This window comes from Physella acuta, unplaced genomic scaffold (genome assembly GCF_028476545.2).
Source record: "Physella acuta isolate Inbredline_101_S28 unplaced genomic scaffold, ASM2847654v3 ptg000916l, whole genome shotgun sequence".
NCBI classification, from domain to species: Eukaryota; Metazoa; Mollusca; class Gastropoda; family Physidae; genus Physella; species Physella acuta.
Window position 1 is genome coordinate 288,045 of NW_026732433.1, and position 19,577 is coordinate 307,621.

The following is a 19,577-nucleotide window of genomic DNA, read 5'->3' on the forward strand; positions in this document are numbered from 1 at the left end:
GTCAGTCTAATGAGGAGATGATACTTTCTTCTCATGGGTACACGGAACTTAATTAAAGCGACGGATTCCAAACTAAAAACTAGGATTTGTGTATAGCTAAGTTGTTGACTTTTGTCTTATGATTGTGTTGCAATGTGATAAGAACGTGTATGTTCGAGTTGGTCGCTGTGTCCACCCTGATGTGATTGATACACAGAACTGACCACACGATCCCTGCATCAGCTCAGTTCACATAGAGTAATGAACTCTTCTTCATCCGCTCTTTAGTTACAAAGGATAACTTTACTTATACACTTGTATGAGTTGATGTGTAAGAAGCCTCCGTGGCCTAATGGATAAGGCATCGGCCTCCTAAGCCGGGGATTGCGGGTTCGAGTCCCGCCGGAGGTAATTTTTTTTAATTTCTTTTTGTTGCTACAAATCGTTTATTATATCTAAATATAAGGATGATTCAAATGACATTTATACCATTGTTGTGTGAAATGACACCCAGACAAATATCTTTTGCATAACCCTTGTATTATTTTTTTATCTCCCTTGAGACGAACGCCCAACTGTTGTTCAATTTTACACTCAATTTACGTCCAACGAAGAGCCATAACTCAAGCTACCTGTGAGAGGAACCAGAGTTACCGTTCCTGCTGCTCAGCTCAGCCTGTTAAGGTTCATGTCTCTAACGGTGGCATGTTGAGAATGTAAACAACTTTACGTTATAGCTAGGTCCAATGTAACAGGAAGGTCTTGTCCAGCTTCTGTCAACAACAGATGGTATCATTGCATTTGATTTAGATGGTTGTAAGAAAAAAAATTTATTTAACTTCCAACAAAAATGCGAATGTTACTTTTGAATGTAAGAATAACCGAAGAAATATAAGAAAATATTTGTAACCTATGTCGCAAAACTAATTCCATTTCACCATTTTCAGTCCAAGCTCAATGTTTTATTTTTATTTATCTTTTCACTTTGTATTTATGTATTTATTTAATTTTTTTTAGTTATTTATTTATGTTATTTTATTTATTTATTTATATTTTTATTTTTTTTTAATTTTTTTTTGCTTTCTGTGTATTTTATATTGTATTTTGATAGGAAAGTATTTTATTTTTGTGAACTTAATTACAATACTTTTGCCTTTTGCGACATACCACAGTAAGCACCGCAATGGCGGATGTTTACATAGTGAGTGACCCGTGACTTCATTTGCAAGGTGTCTATGAATCCCCATGGTTAATTTAGGAGGCAGGGCAAGTAATGTTTGTCTCATATCACAACGATAGACCTAGACCATAACAGGTAGTACAGTATTAGGTCAACTATCAAAGTTAGCCGCTTTTACCTGGGCGCGTCTGGTACTCATCAGGTGAAAGGTGGATGGTCAAAGAGGAGGAACAGCGGTAAGAGGGGGAGGGTATGGAAATCTACGGCACTACGAGTATAGCTTTGGTCTGATTACTGACGTATAATATGTTGGTTTTGACAGGTATTTTGGTTTCGGCGTATATGTTATTTAGGCGTATATGTTGTTTAGATGTATATGCTTTTTGCGGAGTAATAAAATTGTATCACCAAAAGTATTAATTTTAAAAACAACGTTAAAACTGTCGTAAAACGAAAGGCTTTCATTGTTGTACTTTTATTTATTCAAAAGTGCCATTCGTCTCTTTTCCTAGGTTCACCTAGCTGTAATGGGTATTTTAATTCAAGCCGTGAATAGCAAAGATGGCCATCACGCACAATCTAGATCTAGGTAAAAAGTGACCACACAACCTAGGTATATTTCAGACCACACAATCTAGGCAAAATGCTAACCACACAATCTAGGTATGGTGCAAAACACAAAATCCCTTTAATTTGCCAGAGTTTTTTTTTTAAAAGCCAGATGATCTCTTCTTTCTGTTAGGTAATATTCATGCCTATTTATTTTAGAAAAGTTTTAAGGATCATTTATTTAAGATATAGAGATGACAATGGATTGGGGCGGTAGGGATAGTTTTTGTATTGGATGACATCTTGTGTTATCAAGTAAAAAATTAAAAGTAATGGGGAGAACACTGTAGTGTATTGCAAGCGGCATTAGTAGTGTTCACTTCATCTAAAACATTGGCACTGCTCCAGTTAATTCCGAATATCGGAAACAATGTGAAATCCTTTGATTATTAAATTCCTGTACGTCACAGGAAATACGTCACGTTCCATTTGAGCTGTGTGGAGCGTGTTGAGTGGCATCAATCCCACCCCGCATCAAAGTGGTATTTACACTGAGCTGTGGGGGGATTCGCCTCAGGAGCCGCCTGGGTGGTTTGTGCATAACTCCAGAATTCCGATCATGCCCGGGGGCGGGGCTAGAAACCGGTCAGGGTGTAACTTATTGGATTTATTATACAAAATAGTATACAAGTGAATTAAAAAGCACATAGTACACTATAAAATCTGTGATTTCCATTAGAACACTATGGGACTGTAGGTGCGTTTGATATGGTTATTTTAATCAATTTCTGACACAATTAAAAAACAAGTTTTCTAAAACTCGAAACAATGGCAAAAGATCAGTTTCTTACATCACTTTTTAAAGATCCAACAGTGTGACACATTCTCTTACTCCCCCCCCCCATCCATTGTCACACATCAAAAAATTCCTGTCCCCCCCCCCCCACCCCACTTTGTAACGTGACATCATTTATGGACGACACCCCCCTAAGGTTTAGCTACCGTGAAAATTATTCCACAGTCGGGAAGAAAATAACGGGGGGGGGGGGGGGGGGATAGTGACCCATGTTAACAGTTTTCCTGATGTTGCTCTGTCATAATCACTCTATCAAATAAATGCATAAGATATTGTTCTTGACAAGCCTATATAGCCTTAAAATTCTCTCGACTTATACCTTAATGAGACCAAAATTTAAAAAAAAATGTTGTTTTAATTACTAACAACTCAAAAGACAAATAAATAAAGTTTTTTTTTTTAATTAAACTCTATTGCTGATAATATGTGTAGAAATCATAAACATACTAAGTATATTTTAATTGGCCACTCTTATTAGAATGCACGTTTGTGGGTTGTATATCGAGTGCATCTCATGCCTACATAACTCACCCCTCCCCCTTTATGCACACAAATATCCCAGAGACATAACTCTAATTGAATGTCTGACGTGGACAGTAAATCACCTCCCCTCTTGTTAACCGTCTGGTTTGAAAATAATTAGTTTTTCTCGTGGAAAATTAATTAGGAAGCTAAAGAGGTCGTTAATCAACTAGACACCGATCTACAACATGTTGTCGTGTTCTTTGGTGTAGTTTGGTGTCGTTTAATATGGATTTCTGCAACAGCTGTGGAATGGTGGCCTATTGTTGACAAAGAAAAGTCTGGGAAATGTTTATTGGGTATTTTGACAAAGTTTGGGTTAGCACGACAACGGCTTACAGAAGGAGTAGAGTGTAGATTTTTTTTTCTTTACAGACATCACCGGCTCAGAAGGTGTCTCCCATTAGCCAGTCAGGCCTCAACACGACAAGCTCCTACTAACTGGCTTGGGTATAGTTTTGATTACCGTGTATCGGTCGCTTCTGTCCTGCGGTAGTAGAGTCAAGCTATTTCTTGTATATGCTACCCTTACAAAAACGGCGGTCCATATGGGGGATGAAGTAGACTTTATGTTTCTGTGATCTCGACATATAAAAGGGGTAAGGTGTTCAGTTCCATGCCTAGCCGCCTTTACTTTTAGATAGGCATCTCATCAGAGCTGGGTTGACTTAGGGACTAAGAACTCAAGTCCGGGTATCCGAACTCGAGATTTTTGGGCTGCCAGTCGTATGCATGTTATTGGTAATAAATAAAATTATAACTATGCACTGAATCAGATTTAGGACTAGTAGTGATCAACGACAGCAGCCTCCCCCCCCCCCCCCCTCCACTCTAATATTGTTTTCTGTAAGTTATTTAGTTCACCGTCACAGCTAGGGACAGTAACCCGTCTAGAAGGACAAATAAAAAATCAAACAACTGGACAAAGGAATCCCAAAAACAAAAAGCACGCTGAAATCGGAGTCAACATAAGGCGCATGTGTGGGGTTGAAATCCCGTCTAGCATTACAGTAAAAAACGAAGAAGAAGATCAGGGTCTGGTGACTAAATGGCAACATAAGGTTTTACAGCGTGAGTTAAATAAATAAAATGAGAATAGCATACCCAGCGGGGTATAACACTTTTACTATACTGTGACGTAACATTTGGGCTTTGAGAATTCGTTTTTAACAGGTTTTGAGAAGTAACTTAAAAATATTTCCTTTGTAAATTTTAATAAAAATTTATGCAATATTTAATCCGGACTCAGTTTATATTTTCTATTTTAAAAAATTAACATAAACAAAAATTGCAATACAGGAATAATAGCTGAGCGAGGGGGTGTTCTGACTTTGTGTGATAATGACAACGGGGAGGGGTTTAAAAAAATCTAATACGGCGTAACATTATTTATCAAAACCTCTTGATCTAATGCACATCACTAATTATAATACACAAATGCATCTAGTAAACAAACCCGCCCGCCCCTTCCCCTCGTTATACAGGCCGCTAATTGTGTCTCAGGTGACGCGGCCCGCGCAGTAGTTTTTGAACTTCAGCGCAGTCATTTTGTAAAATACATATTGTATCGGCGCATAAGACTTTTAGAACACCGTAAAATGACCACTGGTCATTCACAGATTTTTAAAAAACTACGTAAATTGGATGTGGGGGAGAGGGGGGCGAAGAAGTCAGGGACCATCATAATAGTGATGGAAAAAATAAATGTGAACATCTAGTATTGTGTGTATTCATATTTATATCAATTTTTCGCCTTCCCCTCCCAGTGTTTCTCTTCCAGACATTTTTCTCCCGGGGGGGGGGGGGGGGGGGGGGGGGGGGCGGGGGGGGGGTGGGATGGGGGTAGGGTTCGGAGGGGGGGGGGCGAGCAACCTTTTCGCGGGGGGTGGGGGCGGACACCCGTAAAAAGTATATGTTTTCTATATAAATTCTATTTTGTTCGGGGGTGTAGATTTTCTTGGGGGGGGGGGGGGGGGGGCACAGCCCACACCGAAGAGAACGAAACTCTGCCCCCGTCGACCTAGATTGTCCTTACGTATTGTTTAAAAAAGTCTCCTCCCCCCCCCCCCCCCCCCAACCCCTAACCGATTCTGCCATCTGACGTCACGCATGGGCACCCAGGATTTAGTAATGTCACAGCATGAATTGATCCCGACCCAAGGTGTTCGATCCTGCGAAAGGTTTGTTTTCATTCAATCCTATTGATCGAACGCGGTAACACAATCTATTTTTTATTTGATTTCTCCATCTTTCCGTTCCCCGGTAGTATGTACACAGTATAACTTACATCCAAGCAGGATTGAAGAGAAATTTAACACCAGCCCATTATTTAACGCCTATTTATCGCAGTGTCACCGGCTGACCTTTTAACGAGCCACGGAAATCAGCTTAGGGTAAAGGTCAGCCTGAAGACAGCATGTCCTAACGGCTTAGTTCAGCCTTTGACCTTTGAGCTCCGACCTCAGGACATGGCAAATAATATCTCGCCAAATACAGGTCGCCACACCCACGCGAAGTTAACTCTAAGCTACAGCAGGAAATATATCTCTCATTTCTAAAACTGTACATATAAGCTATATATATATATATATATATACTATATATATATATATATAATTTAAACTTGTATGTGTATATGCATGTGAATGTGGAATCGATTCTACCTTTTTGGTGGATGTTTTATTTATTTCTTTTGCGTATACATAGTATAGAGAAAGTATTGTAATCATGAAAAAAATCGAGATTTTTGCAAATCTGGACGTTTTACACCTGCCTGGACTCGGAAAAACATAGTTTTGCAATCTTGTAATATATATATATATATATATATATATATATATATATATATATATATATATATAACATTTATGTATGAGTGTATAGAACTGATAAATTAATCAAATCTTATTTTTTAAATCTAAAAATACATTCTTTAAAAAAAAACTACTTAAAAATAAAATACTAATAATTAAGGACTGTTTTAGTAATTATTTAAAACTTCAGTTGAAGAATATTAACTTTTTTAAAAACCTGAACAGAAGCACTGAAAATATCAATATGGAAACAACAAAACAGTAACCACAGGAAACTTGTAGTAGCAGCCTGATACAACTACATCATTAACATGTCGTAGTTTATGTAGGTGTTGTTAAATCTCCCGTCAGTAAAGAACATCACGGCTAGCGTCTTAACAGGTAGCGTCAGGTAATTAAAAAATGAAGTTACGTTTTTTAATGGAAGGAGATGTGGGGGAGGGCCCGGGGGTCTCATGAAAGATGAGCCACATATCTACGTGAAACACGAGCTGTATATCTTGAGAGTAGCTCCCAGTGACAGCTCCGGCGACAGGGGAGATAAACCACCGGGCTGGTGTTTTCAGGGGAAGTAATGAGGAGTGACAGGAGGGTAGATCGGGGTTAGGGGGGGGGGGGGGAAGTTTAAGGGTGCAAGAATAAAATTGAGGAATGTTGGGGGTTTAAATTGTGTTAAACGCGAAGGTTTATTTTGTTTATTTTATCTGTGTGACCCAACAGATAGATGCTGATAAACAGGCGAAGTGTTTGGGTGGGTGCGCAGTGGAGAAGTTCACCCTAGGTAGAGTACAGTTATGTGCACGGTAACCAACGTATAAAATCCTTACACACATACCCCAGCAAAAGACCAGTTGTGAACACATTTATTATCATTAAAAAAAATTATATATTTCATTACGTCTAAGAAGAAATAACGCAATAGGAAATTATTTTTATCTTTAATGATACACCATTATATCTCTATTAATAGCAACAACCCACTTCATCACAAGATCAATCATTGAACTGGTGATTGAGCTTTGACCTAAGAGTACTATAAACAGTACACTATGAACTCTCTAGACCAGCTATGAAGTGGAAACAATCTATAATTAGTTTTAATGTATTATTTTTAACCAAGTCTCGAGTTTAGATCGTGGGTTAGCGTACTTATAAGGACTCGAGTCCATCCAGCTCTAATGTGTACCTGGCTCACGTTAGAAAAAGTAAAGAGAGCAGGGTAAATAACTGACCATACTATCCATTCATACGCCAAGGTCATAAAAAGTTAACTTGAAAAAAAATTAATTAAGTTAATAAAACATAGATTTCAATAAGACTCCAAAAACAGTTTAGCAAAAAAAAATTGTATAGCACTAAACGGTTGATTTATGCTCCGAAAGTAACATTTAGTAAGACGAATAGTTGTATATGGCTCGTTATAAAGAAGATTTTGTTGGGTTCTACACCAGAACATCAGACAGACATTTCCGAGAACATGCAGAGGCGTAGAGACCCTTCCCGGCGCCCGGGGACAAACTTTCAATTTGGCGCCCCCCCCCCCCCCCCATATATTTTTTATATTCATAATGCAAAACTACAGCTAAATTGAGCTTTTAATTTTTTCTCGCTACGCCTCTGCGAACATATTTGTTTTTTGAATGAAGAAAAGGTTTAAAATAACACTAAAGACACTGGGGAAAGGTAAATGTCACAGTTTAGTATCTGACCTAGAGATCTCCTAGTGTCTCGCGCTATCTTGGTCACTCTAAACACTTAAACAAGCATGAGGGTCATGTCGGACCACTAGCGCCACCTCTCATCTGATGCCACTAGCGCCACCTCTCATCTGATGCCACTAGCGCCACCTCTCATCTGATGCCACTAGCGCCACCTCTCATCTGATGCCACTAGCGCCACCTCTCATCTGATGCTGGTCAACCTGGGGCGATTTAGATTTCACGCTCAACTTCAATGCTATCACTGATCCGCTTGCTTGATCTTGATACCTTATACGACGAGTCAGACGACGGGGGGAAAAGGGCTAGCTAGTATAATCTGGCTCTAGAAAAAGGGCTAGTTATTATAATCTGGCTTCAGAATAAAAAGGCTTGCTAGTATAATATGACACCTGAAAAGGCTAGCTAGTATAATCTGGCACTAGAGAAAGGGCTAGCTAATCCAGCCCTACCTCTTGCCTTTAAAAAAAACCGACGATGTTAGTATGTCCTAGTGCTAAAAAATGAAGGCGGGGGGGGGGGGGGCGTGGTATATTCTGGTCGTAAAAAGGGAAAATAGGGCTTGTACATCCTGGTCATGAAATGATATTTATCTTATTCAAGCAAAAGTAAAACATAATCGTGGCTTTTAGCCTGGCATGACAATTTCATTATTTATCCCTGAACAAAGGTTAACGTTCATCGAAATTCAGCTGTACCTTTAGCACGTTGTTATACGCTAGTCCACTATTATTAGAAAAATTTTACTTTGAAAAAAAAAGTTTTAAAACTTACATTTGGCAGTTGTGTTAATAAATAGCGTTACTAAGATTTATGATACACTAAGTTGTGTGAGTAACATACAATTGTCTGTGTAGCTTATGAACAATTATGGCAGAAAAGGGTGTATAAAGGGACTCTTTTAAATAATGTTTTTAGCAGTTGCTCAAAATCCTGATTTAATAATTTGCTAAATTCTAAAAACAAGGTTATACTACTACTCCTATTTGCGCTCACGTGCCGTAGTAACTCCGCACTGCCCCTTAAGTTTCTTTTTTAATCCGCGCGACTTAGGGGATTAACAATCAGATTTGCCGCGTAACGAAGAATCACTTAGGACGCGACCTTGACCTGAGAACAAAAGGCTGCATAATGAGGCTAACGAGCAACATCCCAGTAGGTATGTAACCAGATAGCATGTTCAGTGCCGACTTCAACTTTGGGCTAACTCGGCAACAGTCAGCGGCCCCACGCAGGTTTAACTTCGCCACAGCATCAAGTTTCACTCCATTGTTTGTATTTAAATTTAAAGCATGTTTGTTTTTAATAATATTTCTATCTCGTTAAGCCTTTTTCTAAAGAATTTGTAAATATATTTTTACGAGGTAAACTGATTAGCTTTGTGGTTGATTAGTTTGGAAAAACAGTTAGATGGTCCATTTGTGAGAACTTCTCCCCCCCCCCCCCCCCCACCCCCTCCGCCGTAGAGCTTGAACTTGCTGCATGCTGTTTTATCATAACCAACTTAGCTTGCAGATACATCAGAAACATCTATGCTGTGTTGTTTTTATTGAACGCTTGTGTTAATCTGGCTAAAGAGGGTTCTGGAAAAGTAGTACCTTTCATGTCGAGCTGCACCTTCAGGTGAACCGTTTCACTGTTCTCCTTCTATCCCCTACATCTGTTACATGTGGGTAAAAGCGCCAGCAAACAGCATCAGCTAGCGGTCCAAACCATGTGAGGGGGGGGGGGTGCTAACACGGCATCACTGGGCAAATACTCATCCAGTAAAGGTCGCCGACCAGGGCGCAAAAGTTCCTAGATGAACTTTAACGGTCACGTGTTTTGACCAAGGCGCGCCACCTAGATGGAGGCATTTAGCTGTGGTCAGGCATGCGACTCTTGACCCTAGACACACCACAAAATGACTATGATAACCAACTCCCTGTCAACAAGATCCTCGCCTACAGTTACAGATCAGGACGAAGGTGGAGAGTACTGTTGATCTGCCAAGAACTAAGGTCTATGCAAGAACCACAGTCGGCCATGGGAATGTGCGATCGCTAAGAGAAACACGCAGACCTGAGCAACTCGAATATACAAATATACAATAAACGGAGTCAGATGGAAAGCCATCGGGCTATGTGAAATGCGATGGAAACACACAGAGGACAACACCACAGTAGAGGGAACACAATCTGTGCAATAGTGAACGAAACGACAGACTACTGGGCATAGTTACAACACAACTGAAATCGTATGGACATGTCACACGAACCAACGGCCTATCCAAAACAATAATGTTAGGAGGGAGGAGAAGGGGAAGCCATAGACATTATTTCGTTGAGGACATCAAAGATTGAACAGGGCTGTCCGTTGTAGAACTACTCACGCCATCAGAGTAATGAAACAAAAGGGGGAACATTGACTGTGATTCCCCAAAAGATCCCAATAAAGGGTTAAGAGGCGATTGACTGATTGATTGTAGTAATCTTTTTTATAGTTGATTTCATATTTGTATGTACATTTTGACTTATGTCATGATTATATGTACATTTTGACTAATGTCATGATTGTATGTAAATTCTGTGATAACTATAACAAAAAGTTAATGAGTGTTTATGTGTACGCTTTCTATTAACCAATACAAAATAACTGTATTTAATATATAATTTTTATTTTACATTAAGACGTATGCCAGTATTGTAAGTCAATCAACGAAAGGCTGATTAGATGTGGAGGTCAAAGGTCGACTTGTATCAGAGTTCAGTGGTCACTAACAATACAGTGAACTATTGACCTTTTTATCTACAAAGACTTGACCGTTGATTGGCTCCTCAAAGCTTGTAGCTGTTCTATTCTCCTTTGTTTCTTACGTTTGGGTTTGAGTTAAACTAAAGCAACACTTTTTAACCATGCTTTTCATTCATTTAAATTTCTTACACGATAAAGATAATGATTTTCAATATTTATAAAGTTTTTTAATGGTACTTTAATTACGAAATATCCGCCCACCCCCAAACCCTCCTATGAAAATTATTAGCAAAGATAAATATCATTATCAATACAATATTGCAATGATAGAGATAAAATGTTCTTTCTTAACAGAGACTCAAAATAGGCTATAACATTTGAATCTAAGACAACAGACCTTAATTAGTCCCAGTCCTAAAAACAGCAAGATTTACACACACACAAATATTAAAACTGAAGAACAAGACTCTATTCGAATAAAATGTGACGTCGCAATCACTGGGTAAAAAGCACACAACGAGACGATCAAACTGAATGAAAAGACATCCACTTTTAATAATTAATTATTCAACTCTTTTCTTTCAATCGTATCATTTATTTGTAAATTATGTAAAAACAATGAAACGGCAAAATGTCTGTTATCATGTTTATTCCCTGTTTTCTTTTATTACAATTTCCGTTAACTTTGAATAAGAAATTAGTACAAATATTACCGTTTCATTCCCTCTTTTAGATACATTGTTTAAAATAATTAAGATGCCAGATCAATTTTTTTTTCTTTTACGGACAACTTAAAGCTTTATACTTAAAGCTAAAGATATTTAGCTTTAAATAACGGCGTCACACGTCAGAGATGCAATCTTTGTATCTGGGATCTTTATCGTTGCAATTTTCTCCTATTAATTATGTACAACATTATCTGATTGTGTGCCGCTTTTAACATAAAGTATTTCTTATGCTTTATTTAATGTTCGCTGATAAATTGTTTAGCTTTGAAAAGGGGATCCATGGTTATTGCAATGAGAAATAATGGCAACGATGGTGACATTTTATTTTATAGATATTTCAATAAAGAAACCGTTTAAACAAAGAAACAAAGAGTGGCTTTTCATTTAGTTATGTTGTAAGATGAAGTATGGTTGTGTTATAGAGCAGTTTGGCCTAGAAAACGGTTTTTGTTGTAGGTATATTGTTTCCCAGTTGTTTAGAAGGGCTGTAAGAATATCATTTTCAGCTTACAAGTTATTTATAACACAAAATAAGGATTTTTGTAATGAAGGCGTATTAAAGCAGGCGAGTCTCTCAAAAATGAACGTGACTCCTACATGTTTGTGGTGCTTAATGTAGTCGTTGTTTGCTGGGCGTGAGGGGGTGGGGAGAGTTTAGATGTGTCATACAACCTGAGGGGTGGTGGTCAGAGTTTCTTCCAGGCATCTCTTCGGGGGGAGGGGGCAAAGCCCCCCCCCCCCCCCGAAATTTTTTTTTACCGCCCCCCCCCCCCCGAACGAAATGAAATTTATATAATTTATATAGACAATATATACTTTTAACAGTGTCCGCCCCCCCCCCGAAGAAAGTCTACCGCCCCCCCCCCGAAAATTTCAAGTGCCCCCCGGAGAAAAAAAAGTCTGGAAGAAACACTGGTGGTGGTCTATGGAAATTATATGAAACTGTATGTAGAGTAGAGGTTGGTTCAAATCTCTAAGTTGTGTATTAGCCTATATTAGAGTGTATGATCCCTATCCATGTTTACGTATCAGATCACACACACACACATACATACATACAAACACACAAACAAAGAAAAAAATGGGGGGGGGGGGTAGTAAACACAAAAAAGAAAACTCTTTTAAATGTAATGTAGTTTAAAACCGTCGACACCTGTGCAATATAACGAAATTGTATTAACTAAGCAATCGAGCAAACATATTTTATTTAACCAATGCGCTAATCATTACCTCTATGTAATTAAGTAAATATGGATGTAATCTGTACGCTGCTTAAAACTAAATTAATGTTTCTGTAAGGGGTAAGGGGTGCTAGCGTAGTGTTACGTACAGGGTTGAAGCAGGAGAGTTACTATTTCTCAAAATGCGTGGCACTATTCGTTAAGCAACCAAAGTTTCTCAGCCTAGACAACGCCCCTTCACACGCGTGATTCTAACTACCGCGAGATAAGAAACGAAAAAACCTGCACAAAGAACCCTTGTTCTGTAATGTTTTCCTAAAAGCCGATCTTTGTACGAGCTCTCATATCAAGTTCAATAGTGCCAGATTTCGAGAGATATAGCGCCGCCTAGTCACGTTACTAGCTAGTGTCTGTCATTGGTTAGTTTACTTTTGGGTAGTTTAGTATTGATTCAGTCAGCATTTGATACTTATTATTGGTATTGGTTAACCTAATATTGGTTAACTCATCATTTATTATTTATCACTGTTAAAAGCATCATTGCTAAATTCATCATTGATTAAATAATCCTGGTTAAACTATCATCAATTAAATATATTTGTTTACTTATCATTTGTCAACCTATGGTTTAATGATTAAAATGCTGTTAACGTATTATTGTTTAAAAGATGGTGTAAGAAGGCTTTTGCGGCAAGTTCGGAAAAACTAAATTGATTTAAAACCCGCACTGTTCAACATAACCAAGCCATCGATACTGGAAAGTTTCAATAAAAATAAATAAAGCGGAAGTGACTTCCTTAAACTTTCTCGCGAATTCTTATATAACAGTAACTGGAAGGCACTTCCAATGCAATAAGGCTAAAAATGTTTATAAATACGTTTTAAATATTTTTTTTTACTTTCTCGTATACAGATCGTACAGAAAGTATTGCACTCGTGGTGAATAATTAACAATATTTTGTCTAGATTCCAGGGCCAGAAAAACTTAGTTTTTAAATTCTGGCGTCTCTGTGTGTGATGTAAAAACGATAACTTGAGTACTGTTTCAGTTACATTGACGAAATTTCATATATAAGTATTATGTTAAATGTGTATTTTTTTTTGGTCTACTTTTGAGCTATCTCCATTTGTTGAAGATGGTACTCACTTCTAGTGGCGTAGCGAGGTCGGGTGTCACCCGGTGCGGCACTTAATGGTGTCACCCCCCCCTCCCCCCCAGAGTCGTAGCGACCCTTCACGGGGAAAAACTTTCAAGTTTTCGATTTTCACCCCCCCCCCCTCAAACTTTCGATTTGCAACCCCCCTCTCAAGTTTTTCTCTATATATTTTGCTATTTTTTGCCTTGGTGTCACTCCCTAAATGGTGTCACCCGGTGCGGTCCGCACCCGCCGCCCCCACCCCTCGCTACGCCCCTGCACACTTCACATTCTGTTTCTCAAAAGCTTAGAACTAAGCATTGTTTTAAGTTATAAAATTTCAAATATAAATATTAGATTGTATGCGAATTTTTTGTTAACGATTGAACAATTTTCGTTAACCGGAAGTGGTACTTCACTCTATTTATTTTTTCCGATATGTCGACGTAATCGTGAAAATAGGTATAAGTATAAGATTTTATAATTGGATTACTTTCAAATTTTGTTTGACCTCCGATACCCGGAAGTGGTGCTTTACTCAAAAGTACCATTTCCGTTGGGTGATCAAAAAAATGTAACAGTGGGGGGATTTCTGCTTTCCTCTTTAGCGGTTTCTAAAAAAAAAATACCACTTCTAACTGGCCGATTTGTTTCAAGCTTTCTATCGAGTCAAGACTCAATGACAATGCACTGTGACATAACTAGAATGGCTAAATAACTTTTTTTTAAATGAACCAATGTTTCATTTATAAATTTCAAATTTTCCGCTTTATTATGTACACAATTTTTTTTTTCGTTCTTTTTTGATGCGTAGTATTGAAAATTCGTCAACGTAACTGAAACTGTATTCAATTTATTGTGTACAGGTTCAAACTACTGCACAAGTTTGCACAACAAAGTTTTCTGAATAAGGGATGTCTAAATCTCGATGTCGAACTTTTGTAAGATTCGATTGAGCAATATTTTCTCTATAGGAGTATACTCCGTGCAGTAGAATGTAAAAAGTGTATATTCTCTAAAGTCATTATAGAACTTACTAGAATCTACACACTTGAAACATTTCAATTATAAACTTGTTCTAAACTTTCGAAACATTATATCGTTTTCATCAGCAACTGCTGCTTCTGTTCTTTAATATTATATAATCGTACTTCCTACGTACGTTGGGGAAAGTAAAGGCTGCTGGCATAGCGCTGACCGCTGAAAATAGTTGGAAATGTGGGTAATAAATTTGAAAACGTCACATTTGTGGCCCATCCACTAAACGTTTCTCATTTTGCCTTGAGTCATAAATGTGACAGTAACTTCGAAATTGAACTAAAAGATTTATAGCGATTTTAGAAAATGCAGATTCTATTTGTTTAATATATTTGACGACTTAGCTTACAGACAGCTTTTATGCTTGTTAATGATATACGTTGGGGAAAAAATGTTTTTTTAAAAACTTGCAATGTTTTGATGTAATGTAAACTTTGGTTAAACTTTAAAAGAAACGCAAAAATCTTATTTGACAATCATTTGCATAAACTGACCAGGAAGGGTTCATTTCCGGGTTAAACATGGTTGGTACAGACTACGACCACACAACAGTCTTTAGAAACTAAAATGATCATAATTTCGTTGTAATGTTTGGCCTATAGATCTAGATCTATATTTGATAAAAAATAATAATATTCCTAGATGTTAAATATTCTGTCTAAAAAAAAAAGAATGAATGTTTTAGTTTGCTTAAGTCTAGGTTTCAAGAAGTTAGAAAAGTCAGTCTCTCACTCTCTTACTTATAATACTTAATACTTAGTCTTAGTCTTAACTTCCTTAAGTCTTAACTCTTTAACTCTGTCTACTACAGTTCAAGTACTACTAGATCTAGTCTCTACTACTACTACTACTAGTCAACTACTTTATTTTTTTACTACTACTACTAGCTAGATCTTAAATCTAGTACCTATTATTTAGCTAGTACTACTAGATTCTAGATCTACTAGTAACTAGTGAACTCTAGTCTCTAGGTAGACTCTAGACTTAGAGTAGTCATCTTCTTCAAGCAGTAGTAGATCTAGAATCTAGATAGATTAGGCCTATTTATTATAGAATTATAGATGTGGCCTAGAATAGAAAGAATGACCTAAATTATTAATTATTAGAGTTTACTATTCCAGATCTAAAAATTTAAAATTAGACCAGTAATTACTAGCATTTTGGGTCCTAGATTAAACCCCTAGATTAGATGTAGGATTCTATGTGCTTTGACCACAGGTACTTTGATCATGTCATAGTCCACAGTCATAGTTAGGCAAGATGGTCTTTGACCACAGCAGTGCTTTGACCATAGGGGAGGTTTGGCTACAGCTGAGCTTTTGTCCACATGTATTTTTCATGATTAGTTAGGGGCCTAGGACTTATTAATTTAAATTAAACCCCAATGATGCAGTTAATACAACTTTTAAATGAAAAGTTTCCTTTGAATTTCTACATTAATAATCTATATATATAATTCTCTTCTGGGAGACGCTAGAAAACGAGCTGCATGCGCGCCTTGCAGTCCCCTCTCTTCCTCTCTATCACTACTGTCCCCACCTCCCACATGTTCTGTTGAGCTGTGGTTCATGATAAATGTTTACAATCCGGGTTTAGTGACGGCTATTAGGGGCAGATCATTTAGTTTTAAACTATTTTAAACTTAAGAGGAGGTAACTAAGAGGAGGCTGCTTTCACGGGGGGGGGGTGTGTAGGGTTGGGAGAGGGGGGGGGTTAGTGTTTTAAAGCAAATATTTTCAGTGGCAGCATTGGTACTGTTGAATTCACAAATTATGAATTACTGAAAAGTAGAAAATAAAACAACAAAATAGTGGCGTATGATATGCCGCGGGTCGGCTCATAAATAATAATAGAACTAAGAAATTACCCTGTTTTAAATTTTTTAAAGTAAATTATAGTTTAAAATAATACTAGTACAGCTTGGTGTCAATAATAGCTAAACTTATGTCAAAAACTCAGATCTATGGTTAAGGAATATTTGTACTAATTTGAACCATTATGTGATTACTACAGGAAGGAATCCATTCCAAAAAAATTCTGAATGGGTTGAAATAATTATCATATTAAAGTACACACCATTAATAAGTTTGTTCAAATAACGTAAATTAGAGTAATCAAATACAATTCTTTTTTGTTTAGATATTGTTCCAAGGAATAAAATTCAGGATTTGCTTTTGGATTAGGCCTAAATATCAGGGTTTTCAAATTTTTGTATTTCAGAATTAAAAATCAAAATAAGTGGTGTGAATACTTCTACAATGGAGGGATCGTTTAGTAAAGATAATGATCTTGCTGAGGTAAAGCCATTTGATGTGGCTGGTCCTTCAACAGCAGAAATTGTGTTAAAAGAGGAAATTTTACCTGCTGATATAGAGATGGTAGCAGCTGAAGGTAAGCTTTAATGAACACAGTAGAGTTGTGATGTTTTAGCCTATGCATAGTAAATAACAGAGAAGTAGATAGTACACTTTAGTGTAACATAACATTAAAATAAAACTTTTGGAAAGAAGGCCCTTAAGAAAATTCATTTAATCTATTTCTATTTTTTTGTTTTACAGAACTTGTAACTGCGCCACAACCACTGGAGCACAACTATTCTAAGTAAGCTTTTTTTATGGTAGCATGTTAATTCTTTTAAAGTCAGCAAGTTTCTTGTCCTCACATTTACATTTTTTTATCACTACTTTAAATTCAAAATATTTTACTACAATTTTTTAACTCTTAATTCGAATCATATTTATTTTGTTTGAGTAAAATTACAATTTAATCATAATTAATTTATATGCTTTATTACTTTTATACACAGAATGAAACTAAAGACCCACCACATTGAAATTGGGACGTATGATAAATTAATTAATTGCTATTCAGAACCAACTGAACCGCTACTGAATGGGTACATTGCACGAAGTGTGCAACACTGTACTATGAAAAATCTGACTTTCGTGTGTAGTAAGGATATGGCAGAGAAACAGGGATTGACTAATGCAAATAGTGAACTAATTCAAAAGTTTTATAGTGCTGTTTCAAAGCTAATGAGAGAAATCAATCACTTAAAAAAGGATACAATTACCAACTGGAACAAGATTGTGGAGCTTCTAAACAAACCTTTTACATCCAAAGATGAGGTCATTACCACCGTAATGCCGAATGGAGAAATACATACAAATAATTTAGAGATTATTAAAGTACATAAGTTGCCTACTAAGGAGCTATCCTTAAGTAAGGAAGATAGACCTAGTGTGGCAAGGGAGGTTAAGATACATACTAGTCCATTCATAGTGAAAAGCTTGATCAAACCCAAGGTCAGTCCTAGTGTTTTCACAGACGAACAGATGACCCCAGTTGAGGAAAGTGGAAATGGGTTAACGATAAAAACCAACTGTTGCTCAAGGTGTCATGTGACTGGTCAAGAACTACTGAAGAGTAGAAAGACAATTAAAGAGCTTCAAGAAAAGTGTCGTACTCTTCAGGTACCTAGAATAGAAAGAATGCAAAAAGAGTTAGAGAACAAATGTTATAAGAGCAATCAGGCACTTCTTCAGAGTAGAAAGAAAATTATTGAGCTCAGGGCAACGATTCGCTCTCTTCAGTCACCTAGAATAGGTCATTTGCAAGAAGCTTTGAAAAAAAAATCCATGCAGGCAGCAAAGTTGAAATCTGAGTTAAAAACAATCTCTACTACAGAGAAAGAGAAGGGTGAACTGGCCTTAGCAGCAACACGTCAAGAATTAAGGTTATTAAGAGTTGTCCATACTAAATTGCAGAAAAAATTGCAGACATTTACGGAAACAAATAACCAAAATGTTCTTCTTTTGGCAAATAAGCTGAAACTTTGTCAGAATGAAAATGATGACCTGAAGAGAGAGAATAAAAAGCTCGCTGAAGAAAACCGCGCACTAAATGATAAACTTTCTACTGAGTTGATTTTCGCAATTTGATTCTTTTACATGATCTGGATAAATAGCTTGATAGCTGAATGTTTAAAGTAAAGGTCCAGAATTTAGTGAATGGTCTATATTTGACAGCATTTGTGATCTGTTCTGTTTAGTTTTTCTTTTACCTGTATTCAAATAATAACAGTTATTTTAAAAACTTATGAATTTTATTTATGATTGATTGATAAAGAATTTTTGCAAAAATACTACAATGTACTGTAATTTATCATCACCTCTGCCCTATTGGGGTATGGGCCGCCAACCAAGGATTTCGAGAATCCATCTTTTTTTAAACTTTCAGCTTGAAGGTCTTGTCACCAGGCATTTGTTAGAAAACCTCTTGGTTGGCAGTCTACACAATGTTTACCCTACCTAATTCCATCTTCTTTTCCTGTTGTACAGTTACTTGTAATAAGATGTGTGATACATATATATAAATCAATACATTGGTGTATTTGTCTTTAATTTACTATCTCTTTGTTAATTATAATAAACATGTTAAATGTTAGCTGATTTATTTGTCACTTTTTGTGTTGGTGTAAAGAAAAACAAAATAAAATGTTGAGTCTTAAAACTGAAAATACATGCATCACATGAAAATAAAAACACAGTAAGTGGGTATACCAAAAGCTTGTATATAATCATTCACTGAAAAGGATGAAATTAATGATTTTATTTAAATATAAAATAATGCTCTGTTTCATTGACTGTATAAAGAATAGTGGGTTGCTTCTTAATTGTTAGTAATGGCAAAGGTATTCAATATGTCATGTAGTGACCCATGTCTTTCTTTTTTGTTACTTAAATAGTGGTACATTATTATATATATATATAATAAAACAAGCTTTTAAATACACTGAAAAAAGAATATAAAACAAATTAGATAAGATAGCCCTGTATTGTCATCGAAGTTGAACTTATCTGGAAAAGTTTGAACGATGTGGAAGTGTGTCAAAATTGAGTAACAAGATTTGCCACAAACAAGCGTAAAAGCTTGTACAAATGAAATAATGATCGCCAAGAAACTTTGGGGAGTTATTACATTACGAGAAAAATGGCCCGTTGAGGAAGGATACACCGGGCGCTAGGTTGATAGTGCTGTCTCTTTTCTCTAAACAAAAACCACCCCCCCCCCACACACACCACCCCCACCCCCACCCACACCACCCCAACCCCCCACCCCCCCCACACACCACCCCCCCCCCC

The 19,577-nt window shown here is 36.9% G+C and overlaps 1 protein-coding gene and 1 non-coding gene across 5 annotated transcripts; both read left to right on the top strand.

Annotated features, from left to right (window-relative positions):
• The first annotated feature begins 317 nt into the window (after window positions 1-317).
• Window positions 318-390, top strand: Trnar-ccu (transfer RNA arginine (anticodon CCU)). Its single transcript has one exon. It is a non-coding gene; the product is annotated as a tRNA-Arg (tRNA).
• Window positions 391-13,116: 12,726 nt separating this feature from the next.
• LOC131953336 (uncharacterized) lies at window positions 13,117-18,877 on the top strand. Of its 4 annotated transcripts, none has more exons than XM_059316486.1 (4): window positions 13,117-13,198; window positions 16,654-16,824; window positions 16,992-17,034; window positions 17,240-18,877. In XM_059316486.1, exons 2-4 carry the CDS (start codon window positions 16,692-16,694, stop codon window positions 18,372-18,374), a joined length of 1,311 nt encoding a protein of 436 aa, XP_059172469.1. In that variant the 5' UTR covers window positions 13,117-13,198; window positions 16,654-16,691; the 3' UTR covers window positions 18,375-18,877. The 4 variants fall into 4 exon arrangements, with proteins under 4 accessions (XP_059172469.1, XP_059172468.1, XP_059172467.1 ...); XM_059316485.1 differs by lacking the exon at window positions 13,117-13,198 and adding an exon at window positions 14,920-14,957; XM_059316484.1 differs by lacking the exon at window positions 13,117-13,198 and adding an exon at window positions 14,952-15,017.
• Window positions 18,878-19,577: the final 700 nt, after the last annotated feature.